The 22,043-nt window shown below is 34.6% G+C and overlaps 2 protein-coding genes across 2 annotated transcripts in view; one reads left to right on the forward strand and one right to left on the reverse strand.

Moving 5' to 3' along the window:
* Positions 1–1,607: 1,607 nt before the first annotated feature.
* Positions 1,608–22,043, reverse strand: part of LOC136823594 (transmembrane protein 43-like) — a 33,384-nt gene continuing 12,948 nt past the window's right edge. Inside the window, exons 6-12 of the mRNA XM_067079776.1 lie at positions 21,732–21,801; positions 21,313–21,383; positions 20,897–21,009; positions 20,363–20,434; positions 9,695–9,796; positions 8,019–8,136; positions 1,608–2,679 (exon numbers count right to left, since the gene is read on the reverse strand). Of these exons, the coding sequence (XP_066935877.1) occupies positions 2,468–2,679; positions 8,019–8,136; positions 9,695–9,796; positions 20,363–20,434; positions 20,897–21,009; positions 21,313–21,383; positions 21,732–21,801 (758 nt within the window). The 3' untranslated portion in view covers positions 1,608–2,467. The remainder of the gene's footprint in view (positions 2,680–8,018; positions 8,137–9,694; positions 9,797–20,362; positions 20,435–20,896; positions 21,010–21,312; positions 21,384–21,731; positions 21,802–22,043) is intronic.
* LOC136823609 (bone morphogenetic protein 7-like) lies at positions 17,403–19,948 on the forward strand. The gene is made up of 2 exons (XM_067079791.1): positions 17,403–17,919; positions 18,305–19,948. The coding sequence occupies exons 1-2, from the start codon at positions 17,568–17,570 to the stop codon at positions 19,201–19,203; spliced, it is 1,251 nt and encodes a 416-aa protein (XP_066935892.1). The 5' UTR covers positions 17,403–17,567; the 3' UTR covers positions 19,204–19,948.

A 22,043-nucleotide genomic window follows, 5' to 3' on the forward strand; every position in this document is an offset into this window, starting at 1 on the left:
CAATACAACAAATCTTGTTGATTTCTTTGACGTTTTTAACGTCATTTTTGTCAAAATTTAAAAAATGAGGATGCTTCAAATAGAAAATATCTCTTATTTGGTTTGAGCTACCGACAAAAAAATTTGACACAACGTTCAGGATAGCATAGTTTCTAGAGGAGTCAAGACCCCCCCCCTTAGGTAAGAGGACCCCCCCCTTAAGTGCTAACCCATTTTAGGAAATTCATTTAAAATTTCACCCCCCCCCCCCCCGTTAGAAAATCAGTATAAATGAAACAAGTGATACTTTTATGGACCTACCTGGTTATGCATTTAACACATATATAAATATAATTGATATCTACATAAGCGTGACCATTAAACAATCATTCAGAACACAAATAGGGACGATCTATTAAAGTTAGTTGTTTGTTTCTTATAAAAAAAACACGTTTAGAAACCAAACTTTCATGCTCTTGAAATATTCTTTCATATTCAAGAGTTCGAGAGCAAAAAAACATATCTCATCAAAAAAATCAGTAATTTTAAGAACATTGATGTATCCTTATTAATAGTGATTCTTATAGGTAAACATGCATTTTTTGAGCCAACAGAATTTTTTTGCAAAAATCTGTTTGAACCATCTTTTACCTATGATGGTACCTTACTTTCCTGCAAAAAATCAGAAAAAATTAATGATCCAATTTTTCACAAAGTCTAAAAAACACATTTTTTAGCCGTTTTTTGGCCCAAATTTGGTCATAAATTATTTTCCAAAAATCGGGCTCCGTCACATTCGAAGGTTTATAGTTATGCATCTTTGTGCAAAAAATCGTAAAGAGTGAAAGAGCCAATCTCGAGAAAAGCTAATACCTAAGTAATTGATAATGTGCTTATAAAAAAATATCGAATTTGGCCAGTTTTTCTATAAAAACACGCCAAGCAACCAAAATTTCATGTCGAAACACACATATTCTTTAAAAGTAAGCCCTCCTGAGGAAAAAAACATCTATCTCATAAAAAAATTGAGTTATTTGACTAAGAACATTGATGTATGCTTATTAATAGTAATTCTTATAGATAAACATGCGTTTTTTGAGCCAACAAAATTTTTTGCAAAAATCTGCTTAATCAAATTTTTACCTACGATGGTACCCTACTTTCATGCAAAAAATCAGAAAAAATTAACAACTTAATTTTTCACAAAGTCCAAAAAACCCGTTTTTTAGCCGTTTTTTGGCCCAAATTTGCCCCCCAAATTTTTTTTTTGATATCGGTCACATTCGAGGGTTTATAGTTATGCATCTTTGTGCAAAAAAATCAGAAAAAACTAACGAGCCAATCATGAGGAAAGCTAATAACGAACGAACGAACGAACGAACGAACGAACGAACGAACGAACGAACGAACGAACGAACGAACGAACGAACGAACGAACGAACGAACGGACAAAGGTTAATTTATAGGACCTCCACCGGGGTAGGTCCAAAAATGAAATTTTGCATAATTCAAGTAGATGAATGTAGGGGGGGGGTAGAAACTATGGATAGATTTTAAAGTCGGTCCTATGTTATAGGTAGAACTTATCTTTTAGTCTTGGTGTGACAAAAACATACCTTGTTACCGTATTGTATTATTTTTTTGATTTTCTTTGCAAAAAAAATGAAGTTATAAAAATTTGTACAATCTCATTTTTGTAAGATTCATGAAAATATTGCTTAAGTGCACATATAAATATCAATTCCAATCGAATGTTTGATTAAAATAAAATTCTAAGCGAAATAGGGTTTCTAGTCTCTTTCTATCAAGCATAGAAATTGGTACTAGGTTCGAGGGAGATAAGGTTTTGGGGCCAACAGTATTTGCAACCCAAAAGTTGAATTTTAAAATTGAATTCTTGAAGTCTTCAAAAAAATAAGTAAAGTCCCACCCTTACAAAGAATTTCGAGCCCCTTCTTGAAAAAGGTTCTTAGATTAGGATCTATTAATCCTTGTCAAGGACAAAACAGCTTAAAAAACATTCTATAATTCAAATGCCTCTTTAATTCGAACGAATTACACTTCACGTTCGAATTAGCAAGAGTCAACTGTATTAGGAGGGGGGTCTGCATGTAGCCGTCAGTCATTTTACCAACTCCCTTCGACACTGAGGTAAATACCCATACAGGAGGAGGGGGGATGGACGAGCCCTTTCAAGCCAAAATATAAATCTTGAAAATTTGTGGATACGCCTTGGTAAAAAGCAAAAATATGCAAAAAGGCCTTGGAAAAATCTTCTTTAAGACCTTTAAGTCAGGGTGGAGGAACTAAAATCATTCTTTTTAGAATAATTTTTAACCCCCCTGGGAAAATGAGAAAGCTTTCTTTAGAACCCCATTTCTTTTATCAGCCCCATGGGACAGTTTCTTCACCCCATGCTTGGATATAACATGAAATAGCCTATTACTACCCCAAAGAATAAAAATACTAAAGAATACATCCATACATTTTAGTCTTTCGACGTCTGTTTCTCCGACGCAGCTTTTTGACGTGATAAAAATAACGGTATGGCGGCCATACATATTAGAGTGACGGATAACAACGGACGGTAATAAAACCACGCTATGGCAACGGTTACCAAGGTCAATGATGATGCCATGGAGAATGCAATGATTGTGGTTGCCAAGGTAACAATTTCACGAATAATGGGTATGAAGGAAACTAGAAAAAGAAAAAAAAATTAGAAAATCGACTTTACATTCAACCCAAAACAGACACCATGACAAAGTTTAGCTAGCATCAATACAATACACAAATATACAGTGTTGTATTAATCTCCGAACAGATTTTGATTACTCCGCGCGGACACGTATACCTGTTGGCATCCAAAAGGTTATGGTTCTGTAAGAGAATCTACCCGTGTTGGTGCACCACTTTAATCTTTCTCTCATCCAGTTTTAGGATGAATGTATTAAATGAGCTTTTGAGTGCGCTGATTGGCTAAAACAAAACAATAGCATTAAAATCAAGCGCAAATTAAGAACATAAACATTAAAACCCAGCGAGTTGCTTTTGCTTTCGCTTTCGTTTTCAAGCAAAACGCAAGCTGAACAACTAGGTCAGATAACCACATTCACCATATCCCTGTAGAGCAGAGCGATTTCTTGCATTTTTTAAATTTTTGAGTTAAATTGAATTATTTCGCTGACAAAAAAATTCAATTTTCTCTCTATCGGACCTTCCCTCCCTCCCCTCCATATATCCGTCATAGCATAGGTCTTGAAAGGGTTAAGTAGACATTTCTAAATTTCACACAAGAACGGAACCAAATGGAATTAGTGAAAGTAGCGGAAAACTAAAATGAAAATAGCATCTTAAATATATCTTGAGAAATCAAAAAATTCCTGACAAACGAATTGATTGAAGGGTATGAAAAATAGTGTCTTGTCTTCAAGGGACTGAATAATATAGTTGAAGTTGAAATTTTTGTTTTTGAGAAAAAAATTGAGACGCCAAAGTTTTTAAAGTAGAAAAAGCTTTTGGTCATATACTGTAACCTAGGTGTTTGCTTAGCTTACATAACCTACACAATAGAAGATTTTCTTAGAAGTACAAAAAAATTATTTAGCAATACACCTTTTCGACAGTAGTCGCGTGGCCACTTTATTATTTAATTACCCCCTTAAACTCGATCCAATCTTTTTTACACCTTTTTCTATAGGTGCGAAAAAAGACTGGGACGGTTTTAGGGTGGTAAAACGGACAAAATATGTCCGCGTGGAAATTGGCGGCTACGGTCGAAAAGGTGTATTGAGACATTGTTTCTCGTAATGATTCCAATTTTAACTGATTTTAAGGCCATTTTAAGAATATCAAAAAATTTGTATGAACATTTCAACTTAATGATCTTGAATAAATAACAATGGGCTCTTCAAAAAAAAATTGAGGGGGTGGTTGAAGAATATAATTTTTTTGGAAATTTATCCCCGGACAACAGATCTCACTCCCCGGACAAGCATCACTTGAACCCCAGACATGCAAAATTACCCCTAAACAGAGCAAGTTTTCCCCCAAAACAAGGCAACATTTTCAGATTTTTCACTACCTAATTAATAGCCGAGGCTGAACTAAAATTCACTGGTTCTAAAAAAAGAATTGTCATTTTGAGGTTTTTCGTTTAAATACTAGTAGATAATAATTACAATTTTAAATTTTTGGTTTTGAAATATATTTTTGATTAAAGAAGCTCTACTCCTGGTTGGTTTTATCGAGCACTCTTTGAATATGATTTCACCTCATTTGATTAATAATTATAATTATTTTTGCTTTCCTAACGTCATAAAAAGTCCCGCCGTGAATGTCTGGCCTTTTTGTGACGCAGAAGCCTCTCTTTATTCAATAATTGGCATGTTTTGGAGTTTTTGCAGAAAACTTTAAACTCTAATTTTTTGCATAAGTTGCATTTGACAACTGGGAAATATCTCTAAAACATTTAACTCTTTCCGTACCCACGGGGGAAAAAAAGGCAAAAAAAAAGGCGATGCAGTTGTTTTCGGCGGGAGAAAATGAAAAAAGTATTTTGAGCAGCCGATGGCATGTATATTTGTCCTCGCCAGCGTTGTTAGCCGCCATGCCCTATGTCAAATATACTGAAAATGACTTATAAATGTTTTCCCAATTTTTTTGAGCGGTTGCTCAAATGATTCTAAAAACATTTCGCAATGTCAAATATACTTGACATGGATGACCTGTTGAAAAATGTCCGCAATTTCAAATATACTTGACATGGGCAGGGAAAGGGTTAAAAAGAAAAATAGGATGTGATTTACGAACTTTTCATCCTACTCGGGTTGTGTAAGATATGCGAGGTTATATAAGATTATTTAAGAAAGAACTGCATTTTTGAGGCTTAAAAAGTATTTGTTGAGTACCTATAACGCGGCTAAAAAAATTAACCCTATGTTTAAAAATATACATCGTACGTGTAGGTGCAACTGATGAACTCACGCCATATGTATTTCAGTACGTGATATAACATTACTCTAACTTCACTCCAAAAGTCTCAAAAACTTAAAAAAAAAGACTCTTGAGTTTGTAGTGGGTGTGTCGTCAAATTAACCTTGGAATAAAAACTGCAAAAAGGAGAAGACTTCCTAGGTAGAACCGAAAAAAAACAAAACAAGCAACATGCTGAATGGACCTACCTAATGATTAACATCAGATGAAAATAAGAAAAAAGTGACAATAATTATACAAAAATTCAGAATGGAAAAATAAAGCTTGTGTGTTGAATAATGTAAAAAGGTAAAAAGGAATTTCCCCAAATACGAAAATCACTTGAACCATTCAGGCCCAAAAAACCTTTTAAGCTGTTTTTGGCCCAAATTTGCCCAAAATAATTTTCCTTAAAATTCTGGCTTCGTCACATTTTGGGCATTGCCATTTTGCATCATTGTGCAAAAAATCAGAAAATAATTATGAGTCAACATTGAGAAAAGCTATATTTTCTTATTTGGTTAAAGGGAATTTCCCCAAAATACGAAAATCCGTCTTTTAAGGCGAATAAGAATTTCCCAGGAAAAACCACTTCAGTCATTCTTTAGAGAATCTTGCCCTCCATCTTTGTACAAAAAATCAGAAAAAAGTAATAACAGGATTTTGCACAAAGTCCAAAAAACCCTATTTTAGGCAGTTTTTGGCCCAAATTTGCCCAAATATATTTTTTTTCGAAAATCTGGCTCCTTCACATTTTAGGCATTACCATTTTGCATCATTGTGCAAAAAATCAGAAAAAAATAATGAGTCAACTTTGAGAAAAGCTATATTTTCTTATTTGGTTAAAGGGAATTTCCCCAAAATACGAAAATCCATTTTTTAAGGCGAAAAAGAATTTTCCGGGAAAAACCACTTCAGCCATTCTTTAGAGAATCTTGCCCTCCATCTTTGTACAAAAAATCAGAAAAAAGTAATGACAGGATTTTGCACAAAGTCCAAAAAACCCTATTTTTAGGCAGTTTTTGGCCCAAATTTGCCCAGATATATTTTTTTTCGAAAATCGGGCTCCGACACATTTTAGGCATTGCCATTTTGCATCGTTGTGCAAAAAATCAGAAAAAAATAATGAGTCAACATTGTTAAAAGCTATATTTTCTTATTTGGTTAAAGGGATTTTCCCCCAAAATACGAAAATACGTTTTTTAAGGCGAATAAGAATTTTCCGGGAAAAACCACTTCAGCCATTCTTTAGAGAACCTTGCCCTCCATCTTTGTACAAAAAATCAGGAAAAAAGTAATGACAGGATTTTGCACAAAGTTCAAAAAACCCTATTTTTAGGTAGTTTTTGGCCCAAATTTGCCCAAATAAATTTTTTCTCAAAAATCGGGCTCCGTCACGTTCTGGGCATTGCCATTTTGCATCATTGTGCAAAAAATCAGAAAAAACTAATGAGCCAATCCTGAGAAAAGCTGGCAACAGACGGACGGACGAACGGACATGGGTTAATTTATAGGACCTCCACCGGGGGACCCGGAGGTAGGTCCAAAAATTCATGATTTTGAACATACTCAGAGTACAAACGCGCTTCCCTTTTTTTCCCTTTTTTTTTCTCTTTTTTTTTTCACTGACCTGAAGGTAGGATTATCTCTACCGTAGGTTTTTTGCAGGTGTGAGTATGACTCCAGGTCAGCAAAACAAGTCCTCATAGGTTCTTTTTTGTTGTTGAAAATTTACGAAAATGAAGTTTTTGAAAATTCAGCCCCATTCAGAATTTATTTTCAAAAACCTCAAAATTTTTGGGTAGTAGTAGGCAGGGTCCATTTTTCAAGCTTCAGCGACACCACTATGAATCAGCAACGTTCATATAACAATAATTAATTTTGAGGAGAACCACCCTTCCCTGTTTGTCAGTTTTTCGATTTTTTCTAGCCCCCGGATTATATTGGGACCCAATCAGAATCTAGAAGTCCCTATTTTGCTCTAAATACCCTGGTATAGCCTAAGTCTATACTTAATTTATTATTGGCTATTTAGAGGTACAATTCAAAACCCTCCCGCTCGTTTAGTACAATTTAATTATTTTCCAACCCCACGTTTAACAGGCATCTGAAAGTAGTCGAGAAGACTGGAATCTATCTAATCCTTTTCGATGCTTTTCGATGAGGCTTTTACAAAAATACACTCACTTACCGATTTCCGTAACATTACTTATCGCCAACATGAAAAATATTAGCAATCTGATTGATTTATTTCATATTGTACCGTACAAATACAATACCGCGTTCAGCATAAGAAAAAAGATCTAAACTTCGAAAGTATATCACATAATTGTACTCGGTACCGTGTGATAACTATTACTTAATCTTATAATTGCAAGCCCTCGCCAACTAAAAAAAGGCGGCAAATCTCGGGACAAAGGATATACCACTTATAAAGTATCCTCTCTAAGGAGGACGAATCCGTTAGTGGATGCCAGCAGAATAGATTTAAACGTTGGTTTGATTGGAATATAAAACCCTTTCTCACAGACCCGGTAGGATTTTTTCAGGCAGTGGGGATAAAAATAACAGACTGAAACTCGATGGGGATTAATATTCCCACATTTCTTATGGCTGGGGATTTCAATTCTTTTGTTTTCAAGTCAGAAAATTTCAGTGGAGATGGGCAAAATAGTATAGTATTTTGCAGTGAGGATTGATTTATATGATTATTTTCATTTATATGATTATTTTCAGTGGGGACAAAAATTGGATTATCATTTTCCATCACGGACGATATTTTGAACAATTTTTCCAGTGGGAAGGGGTCCCAGTGGGTGTGAGAAGGGGTGTGAATATGAACGGATTCTTACCAATTTGACGTAGAACATCGGTAATGATTTGGAAAGAGATAAATTCTCGAAAACTTAAAAAAAGACTCTTGACTCTGTAGTGGGCGCGTCAAACTAAATCTTGAAATAAAAACTGCAAAACGGAGAAGATTTCCTAGGTAGAGCAAAAATAAAGAAGATAAATTCAGGATTTTGAACATACTCAGAGTAATTGGAATAAGAACAGATTCATACCAATTTGACGTAGAACATCGGTGATGATTTGGAAAGAGATGAACATCAACAACCATCCAACGAAACGGATACCCCACGTCAATTTTGTATTGAATGAATGCTCTGCTTCAAAAATTTCCTAAACGATCAAATTGATCAATGTATCAGTAATTGTTATGCAGAAAGATTTCAGTCAATAACTTGAGCTTCTATTATTCAAAACCTTGAAAAATTAAAAATTATTCTTAAAAATTTTCAAGAAAATCTCATATGTAAAGCAATCTTTTGTCTCAAAGAGGGGGTTGGTCTAAAAAGCAGGGTAGCCAATGGGGTAGCCAATTGGGCTAGGTTATGGGGTACCTCTTTTTGCCTAAACTTTTGAAATCTGAAACCTGTTTAATGTGGAAATAACTATTACAACATCTTGTTAATGATTCCATGTAATAAAATTTGAGATTCCTTTCGAACTTCAGCCACAATAGCCTTTTTTCCAAATGTACTGAACTTTGTTACTTCTCAAGAGACCTGGCGCCATTTTGTCTTCCTTCTTGGCTTCGATTGAAAATTTACAGACCCGAATAAAAAATATATACAAAACAGTTTTTAATATTTTAGATTTAGATTTTATTTATGTTTTTAATTGTTATTTCCGTGAAGCTGTAATTCGATGATAATAGCTTTGGAATCGCCTTTAGGCCATATGATCTCTAATCTTGTCATATCTTAAAAATCCTTTGTTATTGAATCTATTGTTTAATTTAAATCATGTTTAGATGTTTCAAACAATTAATTCCTTTCAAAATTTTTAAATATGGCAGCTTATAATAGGTACAAAAGGTCTTTTGAAATAGCTCTATTATAATGAAGCTCTATTTCTTACTCCTTGTGCATTAACACGTGGTAATTTATATCTTTGTTTATCTTTGGAATCATACATGATCAATCTAAGTATCAATCAGATTCATGCTCCCTGGTCAGTAAAATGTGGTTCTATGCATTCATTTTCGGTATTTCTATTCTGGTCTGTAAAATATTTAGGTACCCCACAACCTAGCCCAATTGGCTACCCCAATTGGCTACCCTGCTTTTTAGACCAACCCTCAAAGAGGCCAAGAGAAATTAGTTAACATTCTTCACATTTCATTTCATTTTTGACAAAGAAAAACCTCTTTAGGCGAGCCCAATTTAATTTGTTGTTCTACGGGTCCGACCGACCCTATTTTTGCTAAAATCAAAAAAATAATAATACTGAATTTCCACTACAATATATTTTACACACTAGTTATTTGAAAGACTTTAATTTGAATAAAGCTGAAAATTAATTCAAGAAATTGAAAAATTTAGAAAATCAAGCATTCCATACACTAAAATTTAATTTTTATCTTCATTGAAGATTAAAAAAAAAAGTGAATTTTTGATCCAGATAATTTTTGGAAAATATTTTCAGTACCAAACCAACCCTGATAAATTAAAAATTTATTCTTATTTTACCGACCGACCGACCCATATTTTTCTAATGATCTGCCCGTAGAACAACAAATTAAATTGGTCTCGCCTTATACGCTTTGCTGAGACGGGAAGAAAAACCGTTTGAGATGAAAGAACTCTGAAAACTAAAATATAACACAACGAGAACGTTAAGGAAAAAAAGTACCTATCCCACCTACTCAGGCCAGTCCATTGAAGTCACCACCTACCTGTGCGGATTTTTCACCATCATATAGCATTTCCAAAGAATCGCCAGCTTTAGTTTGGTAACTAGTTAACGATGAACCTCTCTGTTTGGCGACGATACTGACCTATAGAAATGAAAAATTAGAACAAGATTGATTTTATTGAATAACAAGACATTGATGCAAACACCTCAATTTGGACGAATGTATCTAGATAAAGATATAGCGCGGTAGTGTAGTGGTTATCAATCTTGACTGCCGTCCAGGATGTCGGAGCTGTGATTTACTTGGCAAGTGAATGTACCTTCGCCCAGTTCATCCCTTTCTTGGTCATCCCATGCCATGCGAAGGGAGTTGGGTAGACAAAAATCAAGAAGTGATTGTACTCGGTGATTGTACTCGGTATTGATTCCGCAATAGATCATGGATGACGTGAGAGTGCGCTGGCCTTGTTCCCTAGTGATTCACGTTGGATTAACGCACTTGATCCAAAAAACTGTGCGTCAGTGTCTCGCAAGCTGGCAGGGAGTATAAACTACAGCGTAAGACGCTTCTAACGAGACGACTCCTAGACTTTTCAACGCAGAACCGAATATCCTCTGTAAGGAGAAGCCAGTCATCATAGATATACTTTAATGGGATTAATTTTCGCGGTGATCAAATTTCGCGTATTTCACGGATTTGGTTGTCATCCGCGAAAACAAGTTCACGGATTTGGTTGTTATCCGCGAAAATAAGTCCCAAAGGAAATTTCTTTTGTCTTATCCACGAAATTTTTCTAAATCTAATTCCAAAAGACCACTTTTAACCTGTTTACCGCCATCAAAGAAGCTGTAATAAGGCATGCATAGTTTGGCAGTAAAATAGCAAAAAAGCCCAAAATCGTGAAAATATTATAATCATCTGCGAAATTAAGTCCCCGCGAAATCTTAAATTCTCATGGATGAGCTATCTATGAACTGAACGAAACACGAGAAGGAGAAGGGCTATGAATCGGTTTGACGTCAATGCAATGAGTTCTTTCAATCTTTTCCAAGCAAAGAATTTAATTGCCAACTTTGTGTCCACTTTTTGCCTACTCTTACAGTTATAATAGAATATAATTGAGTTATAATAGACAGGGCAGAAAGTCGGCCGTCTAAACTAGAGCTGACTGACACTTTAGATCATTTGTTCATCGCTTCTTCAATCCTCCTCAAGCAAGTATAATTTGAGACTGAAAAAGAAACAGTGCCGTAGGAAGCATTTTCTTATTGGGGGGCTGAAGTTTAGTGACACCGCGAGGGCCAACCATGGTTTGGCCCGAGGGGGGAAATTTTGAAAATTTAAGCTCTAGATTGCTTGAAAATGCACCCAAAACAAAATGCTTTCAAGAAAAAACAAGAAAAACTTTGCATTTTGCAAAATAACCATTTTTGAAAAAATTATTGGGGGGGGGGGCATAGCCCCCCCTTGCCCCCCCAGTTGCTACGGCACTGAGAAATCAATTTTAATCTAAGCATAGTCACACTAGAGTCAACTACAGTATTCGAAAGCATAATTGTAGCAAAAATGAGAAACTCATCCCCAGTCAATAAAAAAAATCCAAAGGTTTGAGAAATGTTAAAAAACATCTTCAGATATTCACTCGAGGAACAAGAGTACAAAATTCCAGCCATTCCGACAATTTTTGAAATCTCTAAGCTGCCCCAAAGCTTTGAGACAAACACAGTCAGACAGACAGACAGACAGAATAAACCAGTCTGCTAGACGACTAATTCCAAAAAGAAGTATGGTATGATAAATGAAATCAAAGGACATTATTATAGTCAGTTTCAACCCGATTTTCCTCTTATGCTAATCCGAGAAAATACACCAAATTGGTTTGGACAAAGTAGATGAAATATGTAATTAACCCACATAGTTAAGGATTAGACATTAAATAACCACTATATCAGACTGTATACAAATCAATGATAATTTAAATCAACAGCGGTGCTATTGATATAATCTTAAGGAAGTACTCACATAAAATTAACTGTAATTATCTAGGTTTTTGAAAGGTGAATTAAAGTTTCTATGCGGGTCATGCCTGGTGCACCAATAAAAGGTTTTTCATACTTTAAAACTCAATTTTCTTAAGGTATACCAAAGGAGGACTTTAGTAAAGGAGGGCATTTAAATTGAGGTTTTGATGTATCGCAGATTAAACTCAGTTTAATGGAAAAATTGCGGGACAAATTTTAATGCTTTAATTTTCCTAGGTCGGGAAAGGTTGAAGATTCCCTTCTAGCCCTAGAGGAAGAATTTTTGAAAAAATACGTCATCATTAGTAAAAACATTCTAATCTCATAACATCATTTATATTAAAAAATATTATTACGCGTATCAAATTCTAAAGCGATATTGAATGTCTCGAAATTATCGCAATTAACGCTCATTATGGATCCATTAGGTGACCGAACGTGTTGCAATTATAATGAGTTCTAAGAGGTACTTAATTTTTTATATCATTTAGTCAAAGAATACTTTTTTTGGAATAAAGGTATCCTCGGGCAAGTCAGTAATCTCCGTAACTGAAATTTCACCTTTTCCACAAAATATTTCTTTTGAGGAAATAAAGTTTTTCCTGCTTGAGAAAGGTAAAGATTCTTCTCTAGACCTTTGGGCTTTGAACTCAATGGTAAGCCAAAGCCACTTTTGAAACATGATTTCAGGTACAAAAATGGTTTTTCTTGATCTCAAGGAGCTAGGATTTGTAACCAAAAGCCCAGAATGGTTAATTTGTGCTTGATAGTGAAGCTACTATATAGAGCGCCTAAAGGTTCAAAATATAACTCAAAACTGTAAAGGTTGCGCGAGTTTAAGATTTTAGTAAAATTGTTATGACATATCTACTATAAAGGGTGCCGAAGGTTCAAATATGTGTTGTAAAACAAAAGAGTGCCGAATACACCAAATCGGAAAAATACATAGCGTAATAAATGCTTAAAATGACGGAACTACTAAATAGGGCGCCGAAAGTTCCAAAATATGTGTTATAAATAAATACAAAAGGGTGCCGAATACACAAAAACGGAAAAACATTTAACGCATCTTAAAATGACGGAACTGCTAAATAGGGCGCCGAAAGTTCCAAAATATGTGTTATGAATAAATACAAAAGGGTGCCGAATACACAAAATCGGAAAAACACTTAGCGCATCTTAAAATGACGGAACTACTAAATAGGGCGCCGAAAGTATCAAAATAATTCGAATCGGAATATATGGAATTTTTCCTCTATGTCAGCAAGTTTACGTAGTGACGAAAAGAAAATATGCGGATATGCATAGATAGATAATTAAAGAGTATTATTGGTTGGTTTTAATGACCTGACTAATTACCTATTTGAAACAATGTTTAAAAAAATGTTGTTATTGAAAATTTATGTTATTTTGTATTGTGGCGTGAGTTGTTGGTTGGTTGTTGTGTTTGATATGCTACTAGGCAGGATTTATATATGCAGTGGTTTGGTTTATAATATTTTTAAAATGAAATCTGATTTGATTTTTTTTATACAGTGAGCTCTCGATAATTCGAACTTCGATTAGTCGAATTTTTTATTTAATTCGAACTTGTTCGAAGTCCCCATCAAAGGAGAAACCCTTTTAAAACGCTTTCTTTAATTTGCATTCTTCTGTAATTCGACTAGATGGCATTCCCCGTTCGGAATCGAATTATAGAGGGTCGACTGTATGTGACTTTTTGAAATAAAATGTGTTTTGATTGTTTTATGTTATTAAGACAGTGGTATTGTTGTTTTCAATATATTCAACAACTTTCTTATCGAATCTTTCTGTAATTCGAACTAGAACGAGGGTCTTCTGAGCGTGGCAAGACATTCTGTGATTTTTGCACCCCTTTGAAGATTTATCGAGATTCGACGGTATTCTTTGATAAGAATTCAAATAAAAAATTCGCTTTTTGGCTTCAAAGCTGAAGGATGAGAAGGCATTATTTAAATTATAGTATTCCTTAGACATTGGGATACAGATCTCTCAGAAGACTTTTTCATTGACTGAAAAATATTCGAGTCAGCGCGAGTTCACTGTACTCATATATATCTTATAAAAAACACTATAAGATATCTGTGACTTTACTCCGTCAAGCTAAATTATGAGACGTTTACGAGGTATAAAACCGGATTAACTAGATACTAAAAGTCTAAGAACAGCTCTATAAGGAATTTCCTTAGAAAGACTTTCCATTGGCGATATCTAGGGAAGGTGATGCCGGGAATGAAGACATTTGTTTTGTATGATGCCAAAAAATGTATCACATGTGTAGGTAGCTTTCTGAATTAACTCCTTTTTTATTTGATGAAATGCGTGGGCAACATTAGGAAGAATTAACATGCTAAAACGACCTGAAGACTCACTTACAAACCAACTAAATGCCATTTTAGGGGGTGTTTAGTACCCACGCAGAAAAATCGGTTAAATACAAAAAGCTGAATGAAAATACTTTTCATTTCATAACTTCCTTTTTTAAATGAACTTTTGAAGCATATAATGATAATGCTCAAATTGATATTCAATGCCGTCCCCACTAGCACACAATGTTGTTTCAACGTTCACCTAATGTCCGAACAGACTCTGATTACTCCACACATCACATATATTCATTCTAAAGAGATATCACAATTTAAAATTTCTAAGAGTTCCTACACAGTTCTTACGTTGAAGTTCTATTATTTTCCTACTAAAAGTCAACATTTGTAAATTGAATATCTCGAGTTTGGAAAAAAGTTAGGCAAAAATATTTTGAGATTTTTATCAGGACAATAGAAGGAATTTAGATGCCATATAACTCAATACCTTTAACACGTTCACAGTCGAGCCCTTTTCAGAAATCGAAAATTAGACCTATTGGAATTTCACCGAAAGTTTGACTTTAGAGGCCTCTGTGGCCTGGGTTTTGCTTCAAATGCTTCAAATTGTATACCAAAATTTTTTTACGCAGATTCAATCAAAAGGTTCTGTAATAAAAGTTATGGCCCTTTGAATTACTATTTTGACCCCTCAACTACGAGTAGCGAACATGTCGAGAAAAGAAGACGTGAGATTTCCCTAAAACAGTTTGTTAATGGCGAAGAAACTTATCTCAGGAAATCAGGAAATGGACTCAATGCTGCTACTAGTCGTATTAAATTTCCATAAAGAATAAAGTGAACAACGCCCCATTATATATCGAGGAAGTTTATAAAATAAAAGCACGTAATTTCACATTAAAGGAAATTTTAATCCATCTAAATTGAACTCAAGACATAATTTCAAATGTGATTTAGTTTGTCATTATTGCGAAAATCGGAAATCAATATTTCTTAGTACCATTGGATCGAGTCTCTTTGACATTTCTCGAAAAGGACGATAAAATTCCAAACCATAAAAAATTTTTTAACAACATTTAAATCCTGTATGAGCAGACAAAAGGAGTTTTTAGGTTCGAGCCTAAACTTTGGAGGTTTGACTTGGAATAACAGTTGGTTGGTAAAACTATCTATTAAGAATTGCGCATACTATAATACACGAGTACACAATTTCCGAAAAATGAAGAAAACCACATATTCATCTTTTGATCAGGCAAACTAAAAGCCAAAGAGTCAGCCAGATAGCAGGCCATTGATTTCGGTTTAAAATTAAATATTGAACTCAGGAACACTTAAACAAAAATTGAAAAATATAATTTCGTCTTGACGGCCATAGTAATGAGCTCTTTTGGCATGGACATTAAAATCGTGAGTAATGTGTGTTTTAAACACATTTAATCTTTCTATAAGCCAATTTTGAGTATTGATTTCAGTTTCTAAACGAATTGCCAAGGAAACTTTAATCAGCCATTATGGACAGTAATAACTTGTTCCCTTTCCTCAATCAGAAATGTACCGTCGTTTGGGGAAAAAGTCTAATTCCCTGACTAAGATTCCAGAGACTTTACGGAAAGTTCACACTATTTTTCCGGGAATAGCCGGCATGAGATTGGAAAGAGTATTTTTTAAAACTTGTTTTGACTTAACAGGCTGGCTAATTTTCCGGAGGTTATTTTTCAATCCTGGGTCTTTTTTCCACTAGAAAAGTGGCAGTGGAATGCTACCCGAAACGACGGTACAAAAGTCGTTTTTACAGAAGAAAATAGTATTAAATGATTTACTGAAATTACAAAACGGCATGAATAGATTTTGAAGTTTTGAAACAAGGTCAATTCGAGTTAAGTCATTCAATCGATTAAGTCGTTAAACTATTCAAACGATTATTTTATTTTGAATAATGAGAAAATGATTCGCGATAGAAGCGAGACTATTAGTCTATACTAGACGTCACGGCTTTTTCTCTACGCAGTAACGTCTATTCCACTTTGCAACTTGCTCGAATTTTTGGAGCCCGGATTTTCGGGCTACAAACATTCGATTTTTTTTATGTCACTTGAAACTTTCAAAGCTCCCGCAGTAGCGAAAATATAGAATTTGCGTCAAAGCACTTAAAAGGCTTCTATTTTGCAAAAATCGTCAAAGTGGAACGGGATGAAACATTCTGGTTTTTGGTGAGGTGCTCGCTAGGGAAACGTCTTCTATGTAATGTTTTATTGTAGTTTAGGAAATTTGACAGACATCGTTGAAGGGGACAGTAGTACAAAAATGTGTTCAAAAAGTTAAGGAAATTTCGAGTTATGGAGTAAGGTTTATATGGCACTGTTCACTGAACAGACTTTAAAACTTGCTCGAGTTAAGGAGACATTCGAGTTATAGGGGAACTTATAGAAGTTCGACTTAAAGAGACTCCACGGTGTAATTCGTAGCAGCCGCTCAGATATGACATGTAAAAAAAATTTGAAAAGAGGTTACGGAATAGTTGTTTGGAATTTCAAAACCAGAATTTCCAGAAAAAAAGACTTATGCGAGCGTAATTGAGGGGGTCGCTCCTAAATGGGGTAATGATAAGCTTGGAGGTGGAGCAATTTTCGTGTCTCTTATTATGTAGTTTTTTTTACTATAATAAACTTACTATACAGTGTAACTGGCACATTAAAATTTTGAAAATAGAATTTATAGCTTATTTATAACAGTAATCAAGGCATGCGTTTCTCATTTCAAATGAGAGCTATTAAAAATATTGGCTTTGTGCTATAGAAATTTTTGTCGTATAGCAAAAATGAATCATTAGAAGCAGTGCTTAACGTTTTGATGTTTTTTTGAACATGTATGTTGTCGCTATTTGGTTGTTGCAAGTTGACAAGATTTTTGTTGAGTTTTTACGAACTACTTTAGGAACTAATTTCGCGAGCAAAAACTTTCACGATTTTCGCGAATCTTAGCCCTTTTCGCGAAAGTGAATGTCTTTGAAAATTAAAGTTTATGCTCGCGATTTTTCGACCTCGCGAAAGTTTTTATGCCTAAAGTATGACGAATAGAGTGAATTCTAGTCTAGTCTACTCCATAGTTATTACCTCAGGCTAGTCAGAGCTCTCTCTAGCCAATCTATGTGGGGCTCAGAATTCCCATATAAACACGTTAAGGCTTTCAAACAAAGGGAACTCACGTTAAAGTTAAAATTACTGAAAATATTCGAATTAATAAAACTTCGAACGAAAGAAGGACACGATCAAGTTTTTTTTAATTTTACTGTTCGAGTCTTTTATGATTTTAAGAAACACCTTAGTAGAACCACATAAAAGTTGTTTATATTGAAGAATGAATTTTGTTTTTTTTCTTTTTAGATGAAGAATATATTTTGTTTAATGACCATTTCTATCGTCAAGTCAACAACGAAACAGTATCAAAAGAAATTTAAACGTTGCTGAACCACGGGGCTCCAAAGAAAACCATTAACTATCATCATATTCTATTGATTACAAAAGCTAAGACAACAACCGACACATAATGAACAATCTAGCGTTTCTCTGCTTCGTATATCTTTTCCCGCCACTTGTACTCGGTACCTTATTATTAACAGATGAAGAATTGGACAATATAGATATTGACACAAACGAATTTTTCATCGCCATTCTTGGGCATGCGCAGAGACCAAACAAAGCTAATATACGGAACGGCAAATCGGACAGTGCTTTAGAGTTTATGTCAAATCTATATCAAGATATTTCTTTAAGCGATACGTCCAAAAATGAAACTAAAGTCGAAGTGAATATCTTTACGAAAGAGCCTGAAGGCGCAAAACGAGGAAAAAGGGATACAAAACCGATTGCTGATACAGCTATAAGCTTTATTACTGAAAGTAAGTTTTTTAATCACTTTAAGGCTTTTGGCCTGGGCCTGTAGTAAAACAAATTTTTAGCAAGTGAAGCCATTTCTAAATTATATGACATCCTTGCAGCACGCAATTTATAAGCACGCAATTTAAATGTTTAAGTTGCACGTCAAATAATTTATGAAATAATTTATACAGTGGAGTCTCCATAACTTGAACCCGAACGGGTAACACAAATTTGTTTGAGTTAAGAAAATTTCGAGTTATGGAGTAAGATTTATAAGGTATTGTTAACTGAAAGGAAGAAAACTTGTTCGAGTTCCAGTTAAGGAGACATTCGATAGGTTTATAAGGGGTTCCAGATAAAGAATCTCCACTGCATTTACAAATTTTCCATTTTTCCTCCATTCAGGTTATTCTGCTCGACCAAACGCCACAGACGTCAAAGGCGCATTATTCTTCGACTTAAGAACCGATTACGACACATCGAAAAACATTTATTCCGAATTACGTTTATTTTTCGACACACAACGTAAAGATCACGCTTTAAATCGGTTCACAATTCTAATTTACGAGATACAACAAGCTAAAAAGCATGTTTTAATAACTGAACAAAATTTTGTTTATGACAAATACAACCCTGATGATTGGGTTGCCATCAATATAACTAAAGTCGTCGCTAAATGGTTTGTTAACCCTTCAATGAACCATGGGATTTACGTACGCGCTAAAAACGAGCGTGGAAAACTAGTCTCTATGGATCGAGTTGGATTGATCACAGGCTCAAAAATAACTGAAAAGAAACGCCCGTTTATTGTGGTTCTTTGCCAAACGCAAGATGATATGAAACTAACGGATAGGATTGTAAAACAAATTAAGGAGGAAAAGGCGCGGAGACGCCGTAAGCGACGCGATGTTGATTTTCACGAGCTGATGAAAGAAAGTAAGGCACGTATTCGGCATAAATCCGATAATACCGTAACACCGGAGATTCCTAATTGCCACGGAGTACCTTTTAGTATCGATTTTGTAGAGTTGAATTGGCACGACTGGATAATGGCACCACGTAATTACGTCTCTAGACGTTGCGAAGGATCATGCTCTTACACTGCTATGGACATAAATCAAAACGCGACTGGCCATGCGCTAATACAAAGTTTACAGAATTTTGTGACTGATGGGAAATTCCCTGGACCATGTTGTGCGCCGCATGAGATGGCACCTATGCACGTTTTTATGCTTGATGGTTTTGGGAATGCAGTTATTAAAGAGTTTACTGACCTGAAAGTGGAATCGTGCGGTTGTCATTGAGCAAATTTGTTTTAAAGTACTGGTTTTATTTTGCAAAAACGAGCGGAAAGGCTAGGATAAGTAGATGATTGAATGAATGAATGGATGGATGATTGAATGAATGAATGAATGGATGAATGATTAAGTGAATGAATGCTTACATGAATTTAAGACATTCACACCGTTAAATGAATGAATGAATGACACGTACACGAATACAAATGATACGAAAGAACCAATAGTTATTCATTTCAGAACATTACGTCATTATTATCATTACTTCATTTCAGAACAGAGGCTTTTAAAAAGTTAAACAAGAGATACACAAATTTGTTTGAATACTGATCTATACAGACCAAGAGAAAGGACCAAAGGTAAATCAAGTAATACACAACAACTTAGAAACCAACATAAACAAACGAATTATGGTTAGGCTGTAAAATGGTTATGGCTCAAGGCAAAAACCGCATTGTTATATAGAACACATAAAGGTGTCAAAAACGACGCAATTTCGAAGGAGATCTCAAAAAGACGAAAAAGACATTCGAAAAAAAGATTATGAAGGATTATTTTAAAGTGCTTAGTTTTTTTTGTGTAATTTTTTAACAACCATTTATAAAAATAAATTAATTTTAAAATTATTATTTTATTAGCCGCTGGACGTATAATAATTAAATACTCTTTAAAAAATGATGTTGTTTGATTTTGTTGACTTTATACTTACAGCCTTATTCGCAATAAATCAGGACTAGCCCTCTACCATGTTGATATAGTGTGTATATTGGATTGTTTTTTGGCTAGTTTTTTTGGGTTCAATTGTCATACATTTTCTTTTGGTAAAGAGGATTTTAGTCTTCATTAACAGATCTGTATTCATGATATGATCATTGCAATGTCTTCTGACATTACATCACTGACCAAATAGCTGATTGGTTGTAAGTGACATAATCAGTCAATACGTTACTTACAACCAATCAGCTGTTGGGTCCGTGGAAAACATTGCAATGATCCATATCATGAATTGCTTTTTTTTGTAAAACAAAGAGTCTTTAAGAAGTGTAGGGTTAGGTACCAGGACTGTCGTCCATGAAATGTTCTTGTTTATTATTCTATTTCCATTTCGTCTTACAGGGGAGGGGGCAATGGATGAGAAACCTATAAGAAATTCAACTAAACTTACAATATCTTGCTGTGATTGGTCACTGGGATGCGATTGGCCAGCAACCTCGAAACTGATTCTCAAATCTCCAACCTGATGAATTAGAATAAGTAATAGTAGACAATTTTCCCACAAAACTTTGAGAGTTCGCCAAAATCTTTTCCCTTGAACAAATTATGAAGCTCTGATCTTGATCATCGAGCGCTCTTTCATGGAATAATCTACTACTTTTCGAGTTAGCCAAATTTAGATATGTGCCAAAAAAATCAATCCATGCTACTGTTTTCATTCTAAGTGTCTGCTTATCTCAACCTGCCATAGCTATAGTGACTCTTACAGTTTTGTAAATATTCACCTTGTTAGGGGACAATTTTCCAGATAAAAATTTTCGGGTTGACCAAATATAAATATCTACTAAAATATTAATCTACATGCTACTATGTCCATCCTAAGTGTCTGCTTCTCATAATTTCGAAATTCCATAGGTAGAAAACAAGTTGAATGTGGATTAACAGATGTACTAAGTTACTTTGACGGATTGTAGTCAAGAAATACCTCTGGATTGTATGGGTCTTGAGACTTGTAAACAAATTCTCCAACAGTTTTAAATGGGTGTGGTACATTTGTGAGCTTGTAAGGGTGGAAAGAAGACACCTTATTGATAAGATCTAAAATAAAAGGGTTTTCTGGTCGACCAAATCTTTAACATTTCCTTGAAGAGAATAGTTTCTTTCTAAATTGAAAGTTTCATAATTATAGTTAAAAATTGGTTTCTTAGAAATATAGGAAAAAAATTTGTCAGGTCAATATAACGAAATAACTTTTCAGAAATGCCTCAAAAGATAAAGTTCGGTTGGCACCAAACCAATAAAACTAAGATTGCAAGCCACTCATTCAACAATACTTTGTCTTTTTTGGGGGAAAAGGCGTTCTTTGGCAGAACCTTAACCAACCAAAATATAATAAAATACTTTGAGAAAGTTGGAATTCTGCAACATGGACTAAAGAGCTCCGTATAGTCTGTGACTCCAATGGCTTAGATCTAGAAATGGAGCAAAAAAAAAGAAGATTATTATAGGCTACTGTCATATGTCAAGGGCAATTAGCCCTATTTTAGACGAACCACTTTTTGCTCTGTCTAATCTAATTGTGGATTAAAGTAGACCGAAGGTCGGTCTTAAGTCAATTCGTTGCCCTCGTTTGACGCCAATGCAATGTCTTCTTTCAATCTTTTGCAAGGAAAAACTTTTTGCCTACTCAATCAATTAGAATAGGCAGAGCAGAAAGGCAGCCGTCTAAGCTACAGCTTACTTTATTAAGGTTTTAATGAGAATTTCACTGGTTACATATTAGTATTATTCTAAAAGTATCTACGGATAGCAATAATTACCCTGGATTTCTGTACAGTGTTGACTGACTGAAACCTGAACTTTTGATCATTTCTTCTTTCCATTCTTTGGCTTAAAATTATACAGAAATATTTAAGATTGATAAAGATTTCAGAGCCTAAAGTATTTTCACATCATTACTTGTTGAACACAAGGGATTTTGAAATATCTAAGAGAATAGTTCCCTTTTATAAGTTTTTAGTAAATGCACAATAAGCTCTAGTTTAGACGGCCCACTTTTTGCCCTGCCTATTCTAATTGTGAATTAAAGAGGGCATAAAGTGGGCCGTCTAAAGTGATGCATAGCCCTCTTT

Source organism: Clytia hemisphaerica, unplaced genomic scaffold (genome assembly GCF_902728285.1).
Source record: "Clytia hemisphaerica strain Z4C2 unplaced genomic scaffold, Clytia hemisphaerica genome assembly, whole genome shotgun sequence".
Lineage (NCBI taxonomy): Eukaryota > Metazoa > Cnidaria > Hydrozoa > Leptothecata > Clytiidae > Clytia > Clytia hemisphaerica.